This window comes from Neovison vison, chromosome 1, assembly GCF_020171115.1.
Source record: "Neovison vison isolate M4711 chromosome 1, ASM_NN_V1, whole genome shotgun sequence".
Classification (NCBI taxonomy): Eukaryota; Metazoa; Chordata; class Mammalia; order Carnivora; family Mustelidae; genus Neogale; species Neogale vison.
This window is the reverse complement of record NC_058091.1, coordinates 3,523,581-3,542,894: the sequence shown is the minus strand read 5'-3', so window position 1 is coordinate 3,542,894 and position 19,314 is coordinate 3,523,581. Positions and strand designations below refer to the sequence as shown.

General features: G+C 46.3%; 1 protein-coding gene across 3 annotated transcripts in view; it reads right to left on the bottom strand.

Annotated features, from left to right (window-relative positions):
- Positions 1 to 13,384: 13,384 nt before the first annotated feature.
- The window catches only part of PDE10A (phosphodiesterase 10A), a 334,248-nt gene continuing 328,318 nt past the window's right edge, over positions 13,385 to 19,314 (bottom strand). For 2 of the 3 annotated variants that reach the window (XM_044242510.1, XM_044242519.1), the window contains exons 20-22: positions 18,896 to 18,976; positions 16,203 to 16,291; positions 13,386 to 13,616 (exon numbers count right to left, since the gene is read on the bottom strand). In XM_044242510.1, coding sequence (XP_044098445.1) covers positions 13,499 to 13,616; positions 16,203 to 16,291; positions 18,896 to 18,976 — 288 coding nt within the window. In that variant the 3' untranslated portion in view covers positions 13,386 to 13,498. Of the gene's footprint in view, positions 13,617 to 16,202; positions 16,292 to 18,895; positions 18,977 to 19,314 lie in introns of all 3 variants that reach the window. The other variant, XM_044242500.1, reaches the window with a different exon arrangement.

Genomic DNA, 19,314 nt, shown 5'->3' with positions numbered 1-19,314 from the left:
GGACGGGTCCCCGCCATGCCCGCGTCTGCCGCAAGGGGCGCTCTCCCCGCGGATCTCAAACCTGGCTTGCAGCCTCGATTTTGCCCTAGAGGGACTTTTCTGCAATATAACTTTATTTTTAAGTGGCATTCGAGGACAAAATAACTACGAGACACAAGAAGGTTGGAAATGGGATGGAGAACACAACTTCCCCAGAAGGGCCCCCACCGTTCTTCCCGCCCATGTCCTCCACGAGCCTCCTCTTTGTCGGGAAAGTGGAACACACCTTCCTCTCCTCAGAGTGGTGCATAAAACCGCATTTCTTTACTTCTAAACTGCCATTTACTGCTTGTCTAAAACTGTTTCAGTGTTTCATTGAAATGTTTTTTCAACTGTGAAAATTGCTATCTTGGGTCAGGATGTTTCATTAAAAACAATGAAAATATCTCTGATGCAATGGCTTCTGGAAAACCAGAATTAAAGCCCTCAAGTGAGGGATAAGTGGGTAATGAAAATTCCCCTTGCTAACCACCCGCCCCCCACCCCTGCAGCCTCCGGTCTCTCTCCCCCAAAACAAACTACATCTGGTTTCTTACTTAGCTTCCAAGAGTCAGGCCACCCACAGACAGGGGTCCCTAACCGCCCCCCCCCATGATTTCCGTTGCACAGAGGATGGCAGTTCCTCAACCTGGATTCTTTCTCTTAAAAAAAAAAAGTCTTGGAAATCATTCCACACCAGTATCTAGAGAGTCTGGCTTTCTTTTTTTCTCTTTTTTCTTTTTTTTTTTCCTCAGGTGTTTTTTGTTTTGTTTTGTTTTTTGTCTTTTTGTTTTAATTTGAGAGCGAAAGCAAAGAGAGTGTGCAGGAGCAGGACGAAGGCAAGAGGGAGAGGCCAACTCTGGGCTGAGCAGGGAGCCCAGTGCGGGCTCGGATGCTGGGACTCCCAGGATCGTGACCTGAATCAAAGGCAGACACTTAGCAGACCCGAGCCACCCACGTGCCCCATCCTGAGATTTTAAACAGCTGTATTGTATTTCGTTTTTATAAAATCAACAGACAATGGACTAATATGCATTGTTTCCACTCTTTTATATTAAACTCCTGTGTTCCCCTTCAGGTCACCTCTCAGGTATGAGAGTACGCAGGGAAACCCAAGGAGCCAGGTGAGCCCACAGTCACAGGGTTTGTGACCAGAGGCTGTGCCCATTCACCCAGGACGCGCCACAGTGAGGGTGACGTGGGCCTGGGAGTCGATGGTCCAGGAAGATTTCTGGAGATGTTTTTGGTGCAAAAAAGGCGCTCTTATTAAAGCACAGGGACGGGACCAGGGGCAGGTAGCTCTGCTCTGGGACTGTGAGGAGTCACTGACTATATACTTGAGTTTATAGTTATAAACTATATAACGTATACTTATATGAACATATAAGGAAGCATATAAATTTAAGTATATTATTTGAAAATCTAAAAAAGATTTTAAAAGTGTTGCGGGGTTGGGGGGCTCACCTGAGTGGCTCAGTCGGTTAAGTGTCTGCTCTCAGCTCAGGTCATGATCCCAGGGTCCTGGGATAGAGCCCCGTGCCGGACTCCCTGCTCAGTGAGGACTCTGCTTCTCCGTCTCCCTCTGCCCTGCTTGTGTGCTCACTCTCTCTCAGATAAATTTTAAAAATCTTTAAAAATTTAAATATATATAAACTTATTTATATATTTATAATTATATATTTATTTATATTTAGAATTTAGTGAGGCTACGGGAGAGCATAAGTCTCGAAGGAATTGGCAGCAAGGCTTCCATGACCTTGAGGGGCTGGCTGCTATGCAGATAAGGTTATTCACTACTTTCTAGTAAAACATTAGTCTTGAGGCCCTCAGATGGGTGGGCCATAGCTTTGGAAGATGAACACTAACAGGTATCTTGGGGGGGGGTGTTCACAGTCATCAGAGGGGAGCAACACCGTCAGAAGCCGAGCTCTGGTGACACATGAAGGGAAGTCATTCACAGTCACAGGGAGCAGGAGGGGTGTGACCGTCTGCAGCCTCAAGAATCCCGCCCGGAGACAGCCCCAGCGAGGCCCGACCTGTGCTCCTTTCTCAACCATGAAGGGTGCCTGTCCCTACTTCTTCACCACCAAACGTGGGGCACTCATCAATATGTTACCACACCCCTGATCTTTGCAAATACATAATTGCAAACTGGTTGGTGAGAGAGGAAAAATGCACCATTAAACTGTGTAGGAAATGAATAGATGTAATAACTTTTGAAAACAGTGGCAGGATTACTATTTTAAGTGGACGATCGGAGAGGCCTCTCCGTGTTTCCTGTTGCTCCTGTAACATCCACAGATGTTGTAGCTTACGACAATACAAATGTATTATCCTAGAGTTCCATAGTTCAGAGGTTCTAGACAGATCTCACTGGATAAATCCAGGTGTCAGCAGGACTGCGTTCCTTCTGGGGGCTGAGGGGAGCATCTGTTCCCTTCTCTTTCCCAGGTCTGGAGGAGTCTGCCCTGCAGGGCTCCTGGGGCCTTCCTCTACCTTCAAAACAAGTAATGAACCATGGCTGGTCTCTTTCACACCACAGAAGCTCTTGACGCTCCCTCGTCCACATACAAGGACCCTGGGGCCAGCTGTGGGCCCTCCCGGACAAGGCTGGCTGCTCTCCCCATTCTGAAGTCAGCTGAGCAGCAGCCTTCAGTCCACCTGCTGCCTCCGTTTCCCTCTCTCGCTTGACCTGATACATGCTCATGTTCTGGGCTTCAGGCCATGGACCTTTCTGGGGACCACTATTCTGCCAACTGCCGCCCCCCCAGCCCCAACCAAGGGTGAAGCCCTTAGGCAGCAGTCGGAAGTGCTGTGCTGGGAGCCAAGGAGGAGACTGCTGGCTTCCAGGGAGGCCCTGAGCTGGAGCTGGAGCTGACCTAGGGACCCACTGCCCCCAAACTTGTCTCTGACAGGACAGAGGAAGAGATCAGGCCTCTCTCCAGCAGCGGACTGTGGATTGTCGCAGCCTTGGGCTTCTTTGAGTTTTGTTTGAATCGTTGTGATTGGAGAGGCCTGGTAATGTTGAGGGAACCCGTCCAGGAGAGTAGGGAGGGCTGACCATCCACAAAACGAGGGGCACTGGATTCTGGACTTGTACACCTCTGTCACAGGGAGGGGGTATGGGGATTTCCTGTCCCTGCAGAAAACAGAACGAAAACCAGCCTCGTACTCCATCTAGTTTGCCAGGCATTTCTCAGTCGCTCTGATGTTAACTCAGTTTTTGGGAAAAGTACAAATCTAAATGAGCTGCGAGCCCCATGTGGGACGAGGTAGAAGCCGCGTCCTTAAGGCACAAAATCCTTTCCAGGGTGGCTTTTCTCAGACATGGGAGACGCTGGTACTAGAGCGTTTTAATTTCCCCAGAGTGAGGTACTGAGCAAGAGCAACCGCAGGCCACAGTCACGGGTCACGGAGAGCCCAGCCTGAGCCCTGCACCAGCCCCGCCCCCGACTGCAAATGAAGGGGGAGGGGCATGCCAGAGGGCATGTCACCTCCCCCTTTTTTTAAGATTTTATTTATTTATTTATTTGACAAGCAGAGATCACAAGTAGGCAAAGAGGCAAATAGAGAGAGGAAGCAGGCTCCCCACTGAGCAGAGAGCCCGATGCCGGGCTCGATCCCACAACCCTGAGATCATGACCTGAGCTGAAGGCAGAGGCTTAACCTACTGAGCCACCCAGGCGCCCCTGAAAACCTACTTGGTTTGCTGATCACTTCCTCTTTCTTTCTTTGTTTCTTTCTTTTTTTGAAGATTTTATTTATTTATTTGACCGAGAGACAGGGAGAGAGGGAACACAAGCAGAGGGAGTAGGAGGGAGAAGCAGGCTTCCCGCTGGGCAGGGAGGGGCGGGTGTGGGGCTGGATCCCAGGATCCCGGGATCATGACCTGAGCAGAAGGCAGAGGCTTAACAACTGAGCCCCCCAGGCGCCCCCACTTCCTGTTTCTTAACCTTACTTTGCATCACTTGTATTTCCATTGGAAGCAAGAGTTGCTCACATTAATGATAAAAATGATAATAGTGGCATAATCTTCCCTGAACCCAAAAACAGGCAGGCGTGGAGATCCTAGCTCCCTGCAGGGGCAGCTGTGGGCGTCCCACTCCTTAGGAGGAGGACAGTCCTCCTCGCCTTTCCAAGAGCAGATGCTTCCCTAGAAGGCAGATGTGGCAGCCGCGGAGGTGTCAGTGGAGGAGAAGGGGGGTTCTTCCTGTTGTCTTTCCAAGGGGTATTTTCCTGGCCATGTGGCAGCGAGAGGATTATTCCCCTGAGGTGGGGGAAACACTGTTACTGCAATAAGAAATCAAGCCAGAGTTTAAGCCACTGTAAGAAGAAAGGCTGTGCCAGCCACAGGCGGAGGGAAGCCAGGCCGGTGCCGAGCCTGCAGCAGATGGGCCGGGGACCCCGCTGGGCCCTCTGCCCGCAACCCGCTGGGCCCCAACCGCACTGCTCCTCCCCCGCATGTACCTGCTCCCTCTGCCCTGCTCCCGCTCTGCTCACCTCCCCCCCCCCCCCCCGAGACTCACGCTCACGCTGTCCCCAGTTCATCGGCCGCACCAGTTCTCAGCACACGCCAGAGAAGGTCACGCTCAACCCCAGGAGGATGTTGAGAATCTTAATTCTTTCTAGCGGCCCCAAACTTACTTGATGGTGGAACTTTCTAGTTTTTTGTTTTGTTTTGTTTTGTTTTTAAGGGTACAACTCTGAGGAGGCAACAGGCTTTAAGAAAAGCTGAATGCGTTGGATTCCCTTTCTAAGCCTGCTTGTCCTTAAATGGGAGCATCATAGTTGCTTTTGGGGGGATTCCAGGAGAAGGTGGAGCGCTCTGATGTCTGCTTTGTCCTCTGCGGCCTCCCTTGCCCACTTCCACTTCTGGGGAGGCGGTGATGCAGGCAGGGGGCAGAGGTGTTTGCCTTGAGTCTCCTTTCTGGAGCGTGGCCTTTGTGTCGGAAGACAGTGGCTCGGGAGGACACCTGCTGCGGCGAAGAACAGAGCCTTGGTGGGAGAGAAGCCGACCAAAAGGAGAGGAAACTCTGAGCTGGAGGCCCCTTGGGGTCTGGGGCTCTCCCAGTGCAGCTGGATCCCTTCATTGCAGGAGGGGCGGTTACCACTTGTCTTGTGGCCCTGAAGGTAGGTTCTTTTCCTTTGCGTTTGGGGAGTGTGCTGTGAGGTGACCCTTCCCCTCTCCGATGGGGCTTGCCCTGCCTGAGTCAGCCTCGGGCCTTTCACGGCCATCGTTCTGTGAAAAAGAGCTATTTGGGACTAATCGCCAAGGAGGGACATACTTTATTCTTTCCCCTTTCACTGTCACTTTCCAAGAAAGGAGTTGGGGTGGGAGTCACCTCCCTAATGAATTCAGTCCTAGAGTATGAAGCTGGATGAGCGGCTATCAGACGCAAAGGAAAGATCTCCCGCCGCTGGTGGAAGGTTGAACCAATGCCCCAGCCATCGTGATTTCACGTGGCAAAAACTTGGTAACTCAGAAGGCTTAGCAAATGGGGTGTCTTTTTTTTTTTCCAATTTATTTATTTTCAGAAAAACAGGCAAATGGGGTGTCTTGATGCATGCTTTTTCTAGTTAATACAAGGGTAAGCAGTTATATATATATATTTTTAAAGATTTTGAGACAGAGAACGTGAGAGAGCGAGCGAGAGCACAAACGGGGGAGAAGGGCAGAGGGAGAAGCAGGATCCCGGCTGAGCAGAGAGCCCAGTGCCGAACTCGATCTCAGGACCCTGGGATCATGACCTGAGTTGAAGGCAGAGGCTTCACTGATGGAGCCCCCCAGGCACCCCTGGCCCGTTATGTTATTTTCTTGATGTAGATTAATTGTATCCATGTGCCTTAGTTTTTCCATATGCTAAAATGTTTGGTTTTCTTCCCCTAATGACTAAGCGTTCACCGCACACTGAGAAGATCATTCTGAGCAACACGTCTACCTGATCAGTGGTACCGGCATCTGAAAGGCGAGACATTATGTGATTCTGTGTAAGGACCAAGTAAAAAGTTGGAAGCTTGTGTTTCAAATTAGTTCCTGATTTTCTTTTCTGGTTAGTTTCCTTTCTCTCCTCCACGTCACTCAAGGAAAAGTCTACATCTGTGGGCAGTGCGGGGGAGGCTTCTGCTCTGACAGCGAGGGGTGGGGGAGGGCAGCGAGTTCACAGAACAGCACTTCTGTTTGGTTTCTGCTGCATTGGGCTTCTGTATCCTTCTTCTTCTTTTTAAGATTTTATTGATTCATTTGAGAGAGAGAGCACAAGCAGGAAGAGCAGGGGCAGAGGGGGAAGCAGGATCCCCGCTGAGCAGGGAGCCCAACATGGGACTTGATCCGAGACCCTGAGATCACGACCTGAGCCAAAGGCAGACGCTTACTCAACTGAGCCACGCAGGGGCCCCAAACTTTGGTATTCTGATGAGAACAGCAGCAGGTGTGGATTACTCGGAATGTGTTTAGGAATCATCTTGTTAACTGCACGAGATTTTCAGGTCTACAAACGTGTAGCTTCACCTCTCCGGGAAGGACGGCGCAGGCAGGAACCTCACAGCAGGTGCATAGAAAGTAATGGCAGCAGCACAGGCTTCCGGGAGATGAAACCATCGATTCCAAACCCAAGGAAACCTCGTGCGTGTCCTGCCTTCTGCTCCGAATTCCCTCCTTCCACCTTGCACACATTAAGTGCCCACATTAAATGCATGTTTGCTTGATAAGTGTTGCTCTTCAGGGTTTCTTTAGCTTCAGGACATCGATTCATAGGAGAAACGTTCCTCTCCTCAAAGCTCTCAAGTTACAGAAGATTGATGGAAAAATCAGAAGTGTGCCTAATTAAGGATTCAAATCAAGATCAGCTCTACAGAGTACCAATCTTCAACTTGAGTTACCAAATAGGTTTATGGATATATTAATTCATGAAATTCATTTTAACATAGTCAACATTTTATTCAGTTTCACAGGAAATGAATACTTTAACAAAAATCCTATCTTCGACACATACAGTGCTACGCACTCCGAGGGCATTCCGTTAGTGAGAGTTGGTGGTGCAGGAGAAGTCCATTTTAGGGGCTGTCTACACTTCTGTCTAATTAACAAGGCTGTGGACTCTCATATTTAACAATGTAACAGGTCTTTATTCCAGGAAACATTTATTTTGTTAACGCCCAAATTTAGTTCTAATATGTTTGTGGTGGGGAGCATCTATGGATACAAATGAACTTCTAACTTTTTGGTCTCAAATATTGACCATTTGCCTGCCCACCTGTTGGTAAGCAGGGATAGCCAAATAAACACAATTTCTTTAAGCTGTCAAGATAAAGCCATGTGTATACTTATTGTGATGCACAGATGATGTGAGGTTTTACCGACTACTCTAACCGTCTTCTCTACCGAAACAGAGAATCCTGACACTTAGACACATAAGCATGCACACAATGGGAGCCCTTCCTGCTCTTGACCAAGAGAATCCGGATGGTTCTGGGGGCCCCTGGAGGCCAGGGAAGTTATTTCAGGAGTCTTGGAGTCCGCATTCGGGGGCCACTAGCTTTGTAATCTGAAGCACTCGTTCTAAAAGACTAGTTCCTCCCAAATAGTCTTCGAGCCTTTAAAATTATACAATGGAGTTAATAAATCATGTTACACAATTTAATGTATTTCGTCTCATCCTTTCTGCTAGGAAATAGCTGAAGCAGACACACCACATCTCGCCAAAGTGAACTTGGGGTCTTCCACGCGGACACACTCTGACGGAGCCATGGCCGCGCCTCCTCAACAAAGTATCTCTTCCCTTCCCCCCAAATGACAGCAAATGATAAACGTGAAAAAGGATATTTTAAAAACTCTGTATTCAATTATTCACACCAAAGGATATCCATTAAAATTATGAACATCTCTACATATATTTCATGTATCATACATATATATATACTTTGTATGTATAGTTACATATCGACAAAAAATTTCTGGCTGTCCTAAGCATGTAAGTAAAATCAAAGCTCCATTTTGCAGTGTCACACCCATATATGCATATATACCGGCAGTTTGAATTATGAATTTATTTACAACGTGCCTCGGTTATAATAAATGATTACTGCTCTATTATACAAACGTAACGGTAAAGGTTTCTTTCAATACAAAGACTGCAAATGAATACATGAAAAATTACACACATGTACAATATTTATAATTTATAAATGCAAAGTTAAGACCTCTTTAAATTATTGCACTTGTGCATTTTACAAAGATTTTTATATGTCATACATATAAAATAATTGTTTTGTTTGCTAACTCATCAACTACAATGAAATCGGATATTATTAACTTGAAATCCTTTCTCCTTCCAAAAGAGAGCCCACTACAATGTTGGTGGTAGAGCCATCAGCTCTGCAAGTCGGCCTGTTAAGTGCCCTGTATTTTGGACAGCTTATAGCCCATCTTACACCTGAGCAGCATGGGGTCAGCAAGATCACAGCTGGCAAACCCGGGGGATAACTGAACTAGGTAGGAATATAGGATTCTTTTGTTCCTCCAGAAAGCCACCTTTCCTTTTCAGAAAGATTCAAGATGCTGCCTATCTCTAAGTTTTAATAACTTTCACAGTGTTTGGGCAAGCACAGGATTTCACATGGGTCACTGGGTTGGGTCAGGTGAGTAGGTCCGGGCATTGTCTAGAAATACCTTCTCCAGATCAATCTGTTGAACTTTCCACGTGCACACCAAAGGCATGCATAGAACATACACCATACAAGAGATCGTATGGGAAATAATGCTCCCCTGTGGCATTTACATTGGCTGTTGGAGAGATGGCACAGGACTGCATATTATTCAAGTGCCTAAAGGAAAAACAAATGCTGCAACACTCATGGTCTCATCATATTTCAGGTGAGCTGAAGGGCCAGATAATACTTCGCAACCCTCCCTTGCAGCAGGAATGAAAGCCTTCCATTTACACTTCTGCACACACACAGTACCTCAAGCTACCCGCTGGCAGTGGGCACTTGTATAAACTGACTTCTCTACTTGACACATCGCATTCAGCTCTTAACCTGCAGGCCAGGTCCTCCGACGACACCGACCCAGCAGAAGCACACACGGGTCTGCACGCGTTCAGCAACCGATTGCTCACGCTCGCTTTAAAGCGAGGTCCAGCGATGCGGGAGGCAAACGGCACTGCTGTCCACTGTGGGGCTGAAGAGGGGGAAAATCGGAGCAGGTGAGTGAAGACAGTAATGCTTCTTTGAATCAGAAATAGCATGTCTTGGGAAACATTAATGTCTTTCTCTTTATCACACCCCTTTAATTTAGAACCAGGACACCACTGAAACTTCTTTCTTTCTTTTCTGCTATTTTTACCATCACAGAAATGCATCTAATGCTTCAGACAACCAAAATATCCAGGACAAAAAAAGACAAAATCCAGAAAGGGTATAGTGCTGCTTTGGGAATCACTAATTGAAACTTAAGATTAAGTACTTAAAGAAATGGGCAGAATGTGTATCAGGGTAAACACCTGTGCAAAGATTGAACAGAATAGCCATGCACTGCTGACAGGCAGGGGATGGGCAGGGGGACAAGAACCGACAGCATACTCCGCTAGGCTACATTCTACAGAATTTAAAGTCAGGCAATAAAAGGAATACATTAATGTGACTAAATGAGTAAGTCTTTAAAGAATTAAACCCTAAATAAAATCAGCAAAGTGTAGAAAGCAAACACATGTCTGAAATAGATAAAGGTCAGAAGTGATTTTCAAAATCTAAATCATGCATAGGTACCTGAAACCCAAAAAATCACACCCGCTGTAACTGTTGTCACAGTTCTTGGAAGTTCTTGCAAAAAAGACGACATCTGAACAGTTCACTGCTTCTAGTCATCAGGGTATGTGTGAATGACATCAAATAAAGGACAGGATTCTGACAGGAGAGAATGGCCCTATCCACTCGGTTTGATCCAATTACCATGGATATGTCCCTTTAGATGTTTTTAGTTCTAGTTAAGCAAGAAAAGCAAAATAATAAATATATGAACAAGGTAGTAAAATTATAGTATTTAAAATAAAGGCACAGGCCAAGGCATGGTGAATAATTTAGTTCCGTTAAAGCTCAAACCTTAATTTTGAGTTAAAAGACCAGAAACATAATATTCAAACTAAATCTATTAAAAAATCCAGGGAGCTAAGGTTTTATGCCTCTATGTGTGTCCTGTACAAACACAGCTAGTGTGCCCAAACGTACCAATAAAGCAAAGTCACTGAGACTATACAAAAATTTAAAAAATCTAAAGCTACCTGAAAAGCATGCTAAGAAGAGGAAACCTACACTGGACAAATCCTGTTTCAAAGTAGTTCTGTTTGCGTCATCGTGAGAAAAGTCACCTCCAGTGGCACCCTATCCTTCCCGCTGCGGGAAGAGCCCGGATGAGGACGGCTATGGTAAGTTGTTCTGCGTGGCCTCTCTCCCACGACCGCTTTCTGATGAGCCCCGTTGGGGATAAGGAGAGCTGGGAAGTGGATCTCAATCTTGCCCCAGGAAAAGGGCCGTTTTTGAGAATTACTTTCCACCTCCATTTTATTTAAAATAATTCATTAAATCAAAGTCACCTACTAATTAATAAGATGCTTGCCATTTTTAGAGTTTTACTCCTCTGCCTACATTCAGTATTTCGTGTTGCTGGCATGCATTTCCAAGAAAATTTCTAGCTAAAAAATTCATTCACTGTCTCTGGGAATATAATGAAGTAATTGCATTTGACAATAAAATTGTGTCTGTTATAAATCAGCACAACCAATAAAAACTTCCACAAATTGAACAGCTGGCTACCAAATTTATACCGAATGGGGAAATTTGGGCCCAATATAAAATGCCGCCTTCATGAGAAACTCGTCAAAACCTTTGGTAATAAAAACCATCTGCCTTTTCAAGAAAAGATCTGGGAAAAAGATGAGAACAGAACTCAAAAGTTTGTCTGCTAAGTATATCTGCCCCAATACAAAAATACTGCTAACTGCATGTTTTCCAAAGCAAATTATTGACTAGATAACACTGCATCTTGAGCCTATTTATGCTAAATGATTCCTAACTAGATCTTAAGAATATTAACAGGTTACATTAGAATACAGTCCTTCCTTTGTTCGAACTTTGCTTTGATTATGACAATATATCAAAAGAAATCAACCAACCCATAAACCCATGAATGTTTCTTTGGAAAACTGTTCCAGGTACAAGGTCAATAATATAAGACAGCTGGCTCTATCAAAATAAGAGAATTTTTGGTAGTAATTTTAGAAAAGCAATCTTAAAAAGCAAAAATAGCCATGAGATTCCCTCCTCTCAGGACTGTTTCCTACATCAAAAAGCAAAATTCATGCATTCTTTTAAGATCTTTTAAATTAAACAGTCTCCAGTGGTATTTCGAGTCAGTCGAGTTCCAATACATGACCATACTAACTCTTGGGATTGAAATTTGATTGGGTGGGTCCAGTTTCATAAACCTGAGTGCAGAAAAACATGCAACATTTTAGAATTCAATTCTATAAATGCACTAACATGAAAAAAGAACTTTTCTGCTCACATTTTCCAACACACAAAAAATCGGGTTTTGAAGAATGGAGCCGATTTTTACTTTGTGTAGATGTGTTTGCATCTCTATCCTTTGTACATATGTACTTCTGTAGGTGTGTGTCAAGCCAGGGTGGTATTTCTCTCTTTAGATATTTCATTTTATCTCATATTGTATAACCATAATAGCAAGTGGAGAGCCAGGGAGGGAAAATGGCAACTTTCAGAAGCCCAGAGGGAAACTGAACACATAGTGTTAATTTTAAAATAAGAACAATGTTTCTATGTACCTAACTCTGCTACAACTTAAGTCATGTTGTAGGAACATGTGATTTCTTTTTGCAAAAACCATATGGATAACAATGTGTACAGTACTGAATATGTAAAAGCATTATTTTAAAAATTTATTTTATCAAAAGTAATATTCCAGTTTCCTGCCACGTGAACAGCAGATAAGCTGTTTGTTGCGGATCTGCCGATCACTTCTCGAGAGTCTACTTCTCTCAGTCCTTCAGGTCAAGACTAAACACAGCTCTGGAGGTGACCTTGCCATTGTGCTAAAATCTCGACAGCTTTCATGGGCACCAGAAGTAACTGGCTTATAATGCTTGCAGGAAGGGGTCCAGACCTCTGTTTTGTGTGGTGTTTTTTTTTTTTTTTTCTGAACACTTACATTGTAGAGTAATATTAGTCTACAAAAATTATACAGAAGACTGTCCAAACTACAGGTTTGGATGTAGACACTTGATACTGGAGTAGAGGAGAGAGAACAGAACCACGCCACGATGCGTTCGCACTGTGTTCTCCTCCCTCGGGTAGTGGACAGAGCACTTGGGAAATGTGACCGGGGAGCACAAAGCCGGGTCCGGACCGGGGGATGGGTGCAGCAGAGCAAAGTAAAAATTACACAAGACTTAAATTTTATGGTTTAATTTGGTTTTAAGAGAAATGTAAGGTATTTTAATTAAATAATTCATAGAATAAACCTCTCACTTTGAATGTGAGTCTAAAATTTTGCAATGACACCAAGTGAAAATATAAAGAAATCATTATTAAAATTCACATTTGACATCCCGTAAGACCTGTTAAGAAAAATTCATATGCCTGGCTTATTTTTGTTGTTGTTGTTCTTTATGCAAAGGGTTTAGAAAACGTGCCTACAATGAAGGAAACAAAAAAATAAAAAAAAAACATTCTTTGACATATTTTGAACTGATACTTGAGTTCTGAGATTTATTCTGATGTCTATCTGCATCTCTTCTCAAGAGGCTCGAAGGGCTACTTCCTTTAGTGTAAATCTATTCATCCAAGCCCCTTAAACTTGAAGAACACACTTTTCGTCCGCCTCGCTTTTAATTCATGAGGCTCTGAAACCGGACTCTCGTTTCCATCACTGATTGCAGAAAGACGCTTACTGTCACCTCCGTGACGCTTGTCCCGAGGCTGTCCGCTATAATTCACGCTAATTACGAGTAGGTCACACACAAACATTCACAACAGTAATGTGTAAAAACTCCTATTTATAACCAACAACATCAAAGCAACATTGGTGTTGAAGCCAAAGCACAATACCGTAATAGTACCATGTTAACCCTCCCTAGAAAGATACAGTGGAAAAGTACCCCCTTCCGAGTAATTCTCGTCCGTGTCCACGGAGGCCGCAGCCACCGCGCCTGTTGCAAAAGGCCAGGTCACGGCTCCGACGAGCCCCCGGGGCGGCGGGCTGCGGCCACCGGTGGTCCTGGGCGGTCGCGGTCCCCGACGCGGCACAGAGGAGCCCGGCGGGGAGTCGTCGGCTTGACGTGCTCTCCGGATGCCACCTTCTTCGAGAGGCTTGTGCCGAGTCACCGGGTGTAGGTTTCCCCCCACGACAAGAAAAGGAAGAAAAGTCAAAGAAGCGGGACGAGCAGGTGCAGGCGGGACGGCGCGGGCGTCAGTCGTCGGCCCTCACGGGCAGCTTCTCCGAGGGCCCGAGGGCCGCGGGCTGGGAGGAGATCCACACGGCGCTCTCCTCCCCTCGGATCACCTTCTCCCACTGGCTGAGGTTGTTCCTAAGGATAAAAGAGGCGGGGACAAGGGTGTTTAAAAAAGGATTTCGGGGCGGTCTCCGTCGTTCATCCCATCCTCCACCCCGTGAGGCCTAGCTGAGCACCGTGGCCTTCTGGCACCTTTTTTTTAAATTTTTTTTTTTTTAAGATTTTATTTATTCATTTGACAGACAGAGATCACAAGTAGGCAGAGAGGCAGGCAGAGAGAGGGGGAAGCAGGCTCCCCGCTGAGCAGAGAGCCCGATGCGATACGATGCGGGGCTCGATCCCAGGACCCTGAGATCATGACCTGAGCCGAAGGCAGCGGCTCAGCCCACTGAGCCCCCCAGGCGCCCCTTCTGGCACCTTTCTGAGGCCAACAATGAGCAGCGGCTGGGAGGGGCAGGGTCCCAGCGAGGCTCCCTGATGAGGTCCCACAGCTCATTTCTGCAGCAGAGCCTGCAGCCAGCAAGGACTGGGGGCCTGGAGGGTTGGGAACCTTGTCCCAGGAGCTCCGGGCGACGGGGCAACCGCTGAGCTCAGCTCAGGACATACCGTTTCATAATCAGTGAGGAAGGAGGGCCTGGGAAGGGGCACAAGCCACAGGGTGTCCTAGCCAGAAGCACGGCGGCTAATGGAGAGGAAGGGAACCCCGGTGGCAAGAACGTTCAGCCGCAGCACTGACAGCCAGGAGCTCCCCCTGTGCAGGTGGACACAGTGTGCCACTTGGGGTCCCTGCCACCTCATACTGGAAACTGGGGAGTAGCCTTGTTTTGAACACTGTCATATATAAAAAGTCACTGTAAGTTACATGCAGTACCAATGTTAGGAATTTCTTTGTTGCGGTAAAGGCATCTTTCTGTCCTGGCGCCTTGTGGTCTCAGACTCAGCCTGCTCGTCCCCCTTTCCATCGGTTTTTCTCTCCCCAAATCTGCGGTTCAAATGCTACGGGCATCGTGATCTCCTTGAACAGAGTGACCACCGCCCCCGCCCCATCTGGCTGACCAGGCAGAGATCTCACCAACACTTCCCACCTCGACCTTGCTTTCTTAGACACAAAGCCAAAATCAGAAGGGAACCTTGCACTGGCAAACACAAAATTCATACAAAGCATGTGCAATGCAAAGCACCTCTGGATGAAAGAAATCTCTCAGTTGTATCCTAAAAATGGAGTAATTTTAGCTTCTGTGTCATATTACCACATATTATTTGCCCAGAGCCTAAAAAGATTTTTGATATACTGGAAAATAGACACTAGACTGATTTTGCCATGTTTCCTTAGACACCAATAAGACACAAACTTTTTTTAAGTGTTAGTAAGATTAAAATGGCCTTTAAGAGATTCTGTGGTTCAGCCAAGCACAATGAAGCAAGGACGCATCCAGTCTGCTGGGACGGAGGAGTCCCTATCCTCCTGCTCGGTAAGGACAGCAACTATCCACTGGCTCTGGATAGTTCACGGAAAATACAGATAATTTTTAAATAGGAAAGGACTGTTGACTGTTACCTATGATTTTGTTTGTAATGACATGGATTTTGATTGATATTGACATTTGTCTTTGGTGGGGCACTGACTTTTCCAACCCAGTTCCATTAGGAATGAGTCCCAGCTCGTACACCGCATTGTCCACATGGCTTAGCCCAGAGGTAATAAGACGACACTGTGATGCGCTAGCTGCGGAGGAAGGTCAGTGACCGCTCACGCAATCAGCTGCGGTGTTATGTCCACTCCCCAAGAGCAGAGAAGCGAAACCATCACTTCCGTAGGAAAAAAACCAGGATCTTTTTTCCCCATCTCCCTCCTTACTGGTTTTCTTTGTTTTCCTCATGATCATTAATTCACGAAATAAGTTTCAACAGCAGAGGGTGGCGGTATACCAAAGGCCTGGGATTTGTTTAAAATCCCACATCTGTTCTCTCCCGGACTGTGTGCCCACCCAACCCCCAAGGGTGCTCTGTGGCTCAATAGTTAGAAAAACCAGCGGGACGCCAGCTCTCTTGCAGAAAAGGGGCACATATGGCTGCTCTGCTCATTGCCCTTTGACTTCCCCAGAGGGAAATTCTTTTCAAAGTAACATGAAAATCTTAAAAAAAAAAATTCCAGTGTTCATAGCTAAGCGCATCCGTCAAAAGCCATGAGAAAAGAATGCAGGGGAGTCTGAAGCTGGGAAGGATGAGAGGGGGCTCATCCCTCTTTGGGAAGAAACTAGAACTCACAGAGAAAGAAGGTCCCAGTCAAGGTTTCCCCTCCTCCTGCTTCCTACCCCCTCCTTCCCTCTCCTCCTTCACACAACGTGGGATTAAGCTGAGCCCCTCCCCAGCAAGCAGCCCTGAGCACACATTATGGGCCCCTATTTTTAAAAACACGTTGGGCGTGGATCCCTGGATCCTACCAAAACGCAAACCAGATACCTTCCTGCTCCTTTTTTGTGAATGAAGGACTTTATGAACACCCTTAACGTGGCCTTGTTACCGAGGCAAACGCAGCCCATGAAATGACATCAGTGTGGACTGCGGCGGGACGCGGCACGCACACCGCGGGACAGGAACATTCCACCAGAGGCTTCCCCTTCCTGCGCCATCGCAGCCCCGCGGGGCCGTGGTACGTACCTGCAGGCTTTGAGGAGCGGCTCTGTGGGCGGGAAGATCTGCGTGAGCGTCGTGTAGCAGGGGATGGCCACGGCGTTGTAGAAGCCCAGCTGCCCCGCGCAGAGCCACGCACAAGACACAAAAGGGTACGTTAGCAACAACCTCTCCGCGGAGGCTTCCATTCTCAACCCTAACTGTAAAATATTCTAGTCTTGTCCCCCGATATGTAGGCTCCATGAACACAGCGGCCGGTGCCTTTAAAAATGCCTTAAAATACATCCTGGAAATAACACACACAAAAAGAAGTTCATCCCAAGCCCAAGTTCAACATTCAATGAGATTCCACTTATAGATCAGTCAAGTGGTAATTCAAGCCCTGTTCTTGTGGCTGGTCAAAGTTAGTTTCCTACCACGGACATTTCAGAGTCGACCCTGCCCTTCTTCTCCAACTCAGAGTTCGGGAACTGGTGCAGGTGTTCCATGGGCTTGCTACCCTCGGCTGTGGGTACCCTGCGCAGTCTCCCGGGACTTTCTTCCTCCCCGCTCCCTGTTCTCGACCTACAACAAATCTCACGGGCTGTATCCTTGTTCTCTCATGTCACAGCTCTCTCACTATGCTCCATTTCACAGTTTTTCAGCTGTGGTAGTTTAAAAAATATATTAAATGGCATTTTATTAGGAATTTCAAGCCACAGTAAATGCTGCTGGCCCAGACTGGCCTCAGGAAGGCTGGATACAAACGGCCCCCTAGGCGGTCAGCAGAGAATGCAGATGGTCCAGCTACGGTAACTGCCCAGTGCCTGACACCGTGGATAAGACATGACAAGCTCTCTGGATGGAGGACCCCCAAACCAGGGCTTCCCAATTTCTCTAAAAAACTGAACTTCAGGGAGATGCACCAAAGGGTACAGAAGAACAGAGTCTCTGAGTCCCTTTCTGCTTTCCCTGTTGCGGAGTCCATCATCACAATCGCCTGCGTCCCTTTCTGCTTTCCCCTGTTGCGGGGTGGATCATCACAATCGCCTTCTTTTTTTTTTTTTTTTTTTTTTTATTTTAAAGATTTTATTTATTTATTTGACAGAGATCACAAGTAGGCAGAGAGGCAGGCAGAGAGAGGGGGGGGAAGCAGGCTCCCCACTGAGCAGAGAGCCCGACGCGGGACTCGATCCCAGGACCCTGAGATCATGACCCGAGCCGAAGGCAGCAGCTTAACCCACTGAGCCACCCAGGTGCCCCCACAATCGCCTTCTTAGCATAACGCCTATGCATGCCTATCTTTGACTTTGTAAGTCAACACAGAGACGTCTCTTAATTTTATTTTAGCAGATATCATGGAGCAGAAGATCTCGAGAAAGAAATCTTGGAAAGTGGAGTATTTTCTTATTATGGAAAGAACATTTTAATGGCAGTCACAGTTCAGAAGTAATACAGTTGGCAAAATATTAGCCGATCACAGAGATATTTTATTTAAAACTCGCTCATAACGGATCTGCAATTTTGGCAAAACCCCAAACTCTTCTCTTAATTAAAAGGCGTTAGAACGGAGCGTGTCCTCTAATGGCATTTCCCGCTCTCCTGTGTGCTCTGTTGGGGTGACAGCGTAACTATCTAGAAAGAAGAACTTTGTTACATCTCTCTCTTAAGCCATATGGCAAGATAAGTTCCAAAAGAATTAACAAGTCACATATAGAACGATGGAAGGAAGCGTAACTAAAGAGGAATGAAAGTTTATACAACCACACAGCTGGACAGGAACTTCACAACAGGACATGGTAAGCAGACGCCAGGCAGGGGAGACAGAGCTCTGTGAGCATACATATGGCAAAGTTCCATAAACACGAGTAACAAGAAAGTAAACTGCAAGAACCACAAGCACCAGGCACGCGGGGCCGGGCACGCGGTGCGTGTTCGGTAGGGAAGGAACAGGGAGTGCCCACTGCGACGCGGCGGGTAGGGCGGGAGCACACCGAGAACCGCGGACCCTGACGGGGAGGAAACCACGTGGCCCTTCTCTGTGCCGACGTTTCCAAGAACTGCGGACTTGCCTCAACTTTGTTTTGAAGACTGAATAAATTAACTTTAATTAAAATAGGAAAGCTTGAGAACTTAATCCAAAACCATCATCCCGTGAGTTTTCTAAATGAAATCCTATAATTATTTGTCCATAACTAACTTCCCTGTCATGGGGTTAGAAGTTTGGTAGTTTAAAAAGACTGTAATCTGAGAAACAGATCATACCACACACGCAAAACGGACGGGCACGAGAGCTGTCAAAACATTGACATAAATCATGTGGTAAGACTTGCAAAACGAATAATTAATATCAACCGTTGGTAAGACAAAACGCAAAATGTACTAGGAAAAGTGGGCCTGGTGAGAATCTCTATAATGTTACTCTCTAAAAAAAACCTGCACATTCAGTGACAAAAGCCTTTCTGCTTGTTAAAAGCCACTAACGATTCTAACTCATCCATCCCTCCATTTCAAGCCGTCGCTGCCGTGACTCCATCTGCAGAAGGAGCTGATGGCGTGGGTAGCTGTGGCTTCTTTAAACCCAACTATGATTTCTTATCCTGGCCTTCCTGTCCCCAAACGCCATCTACACACAGAAGGGTCCAAGTGGCCCTGGGTTCTACGAGATGGCATATACGTTGAATTTACGTGTGATTTTTATGACTGCCTTAAATTATTTGACTTTTCGACAGAATCCATACCTGGCCTTGTGGGACCTCATCCTTCTTGTCTCTGTCCATCATGGGAATAGGCTGTATTCCCAGCTTCTTCATCTCATCACCCTAAGAGAAATGGAAAAAACCAAGCTTTGTCAACTTATAAACAGCTCTCAAGTCTTGGTATTAATGAGTTGTTCCCGTCATTCATTAATTTTCTTCACAATGGATAATGTTTTTGTTTAGTTAACCCAAACATATGTCAAAACAATAAAAACAACATATCATTGTTTGGTTTTTATCCCATGTTATTCTCAACTGAATTACCAGGAGCACAGCATCTCTTGCGGTTTCACGGTACAGAAGTTAATGAAAGTCGTGACCAGAGGAGACTGACAGAATAGTGCGGACAAAGAAGAACACGAATGGAAGGATCTCAAGCCCTTTTCTCACTTATTCTTCAA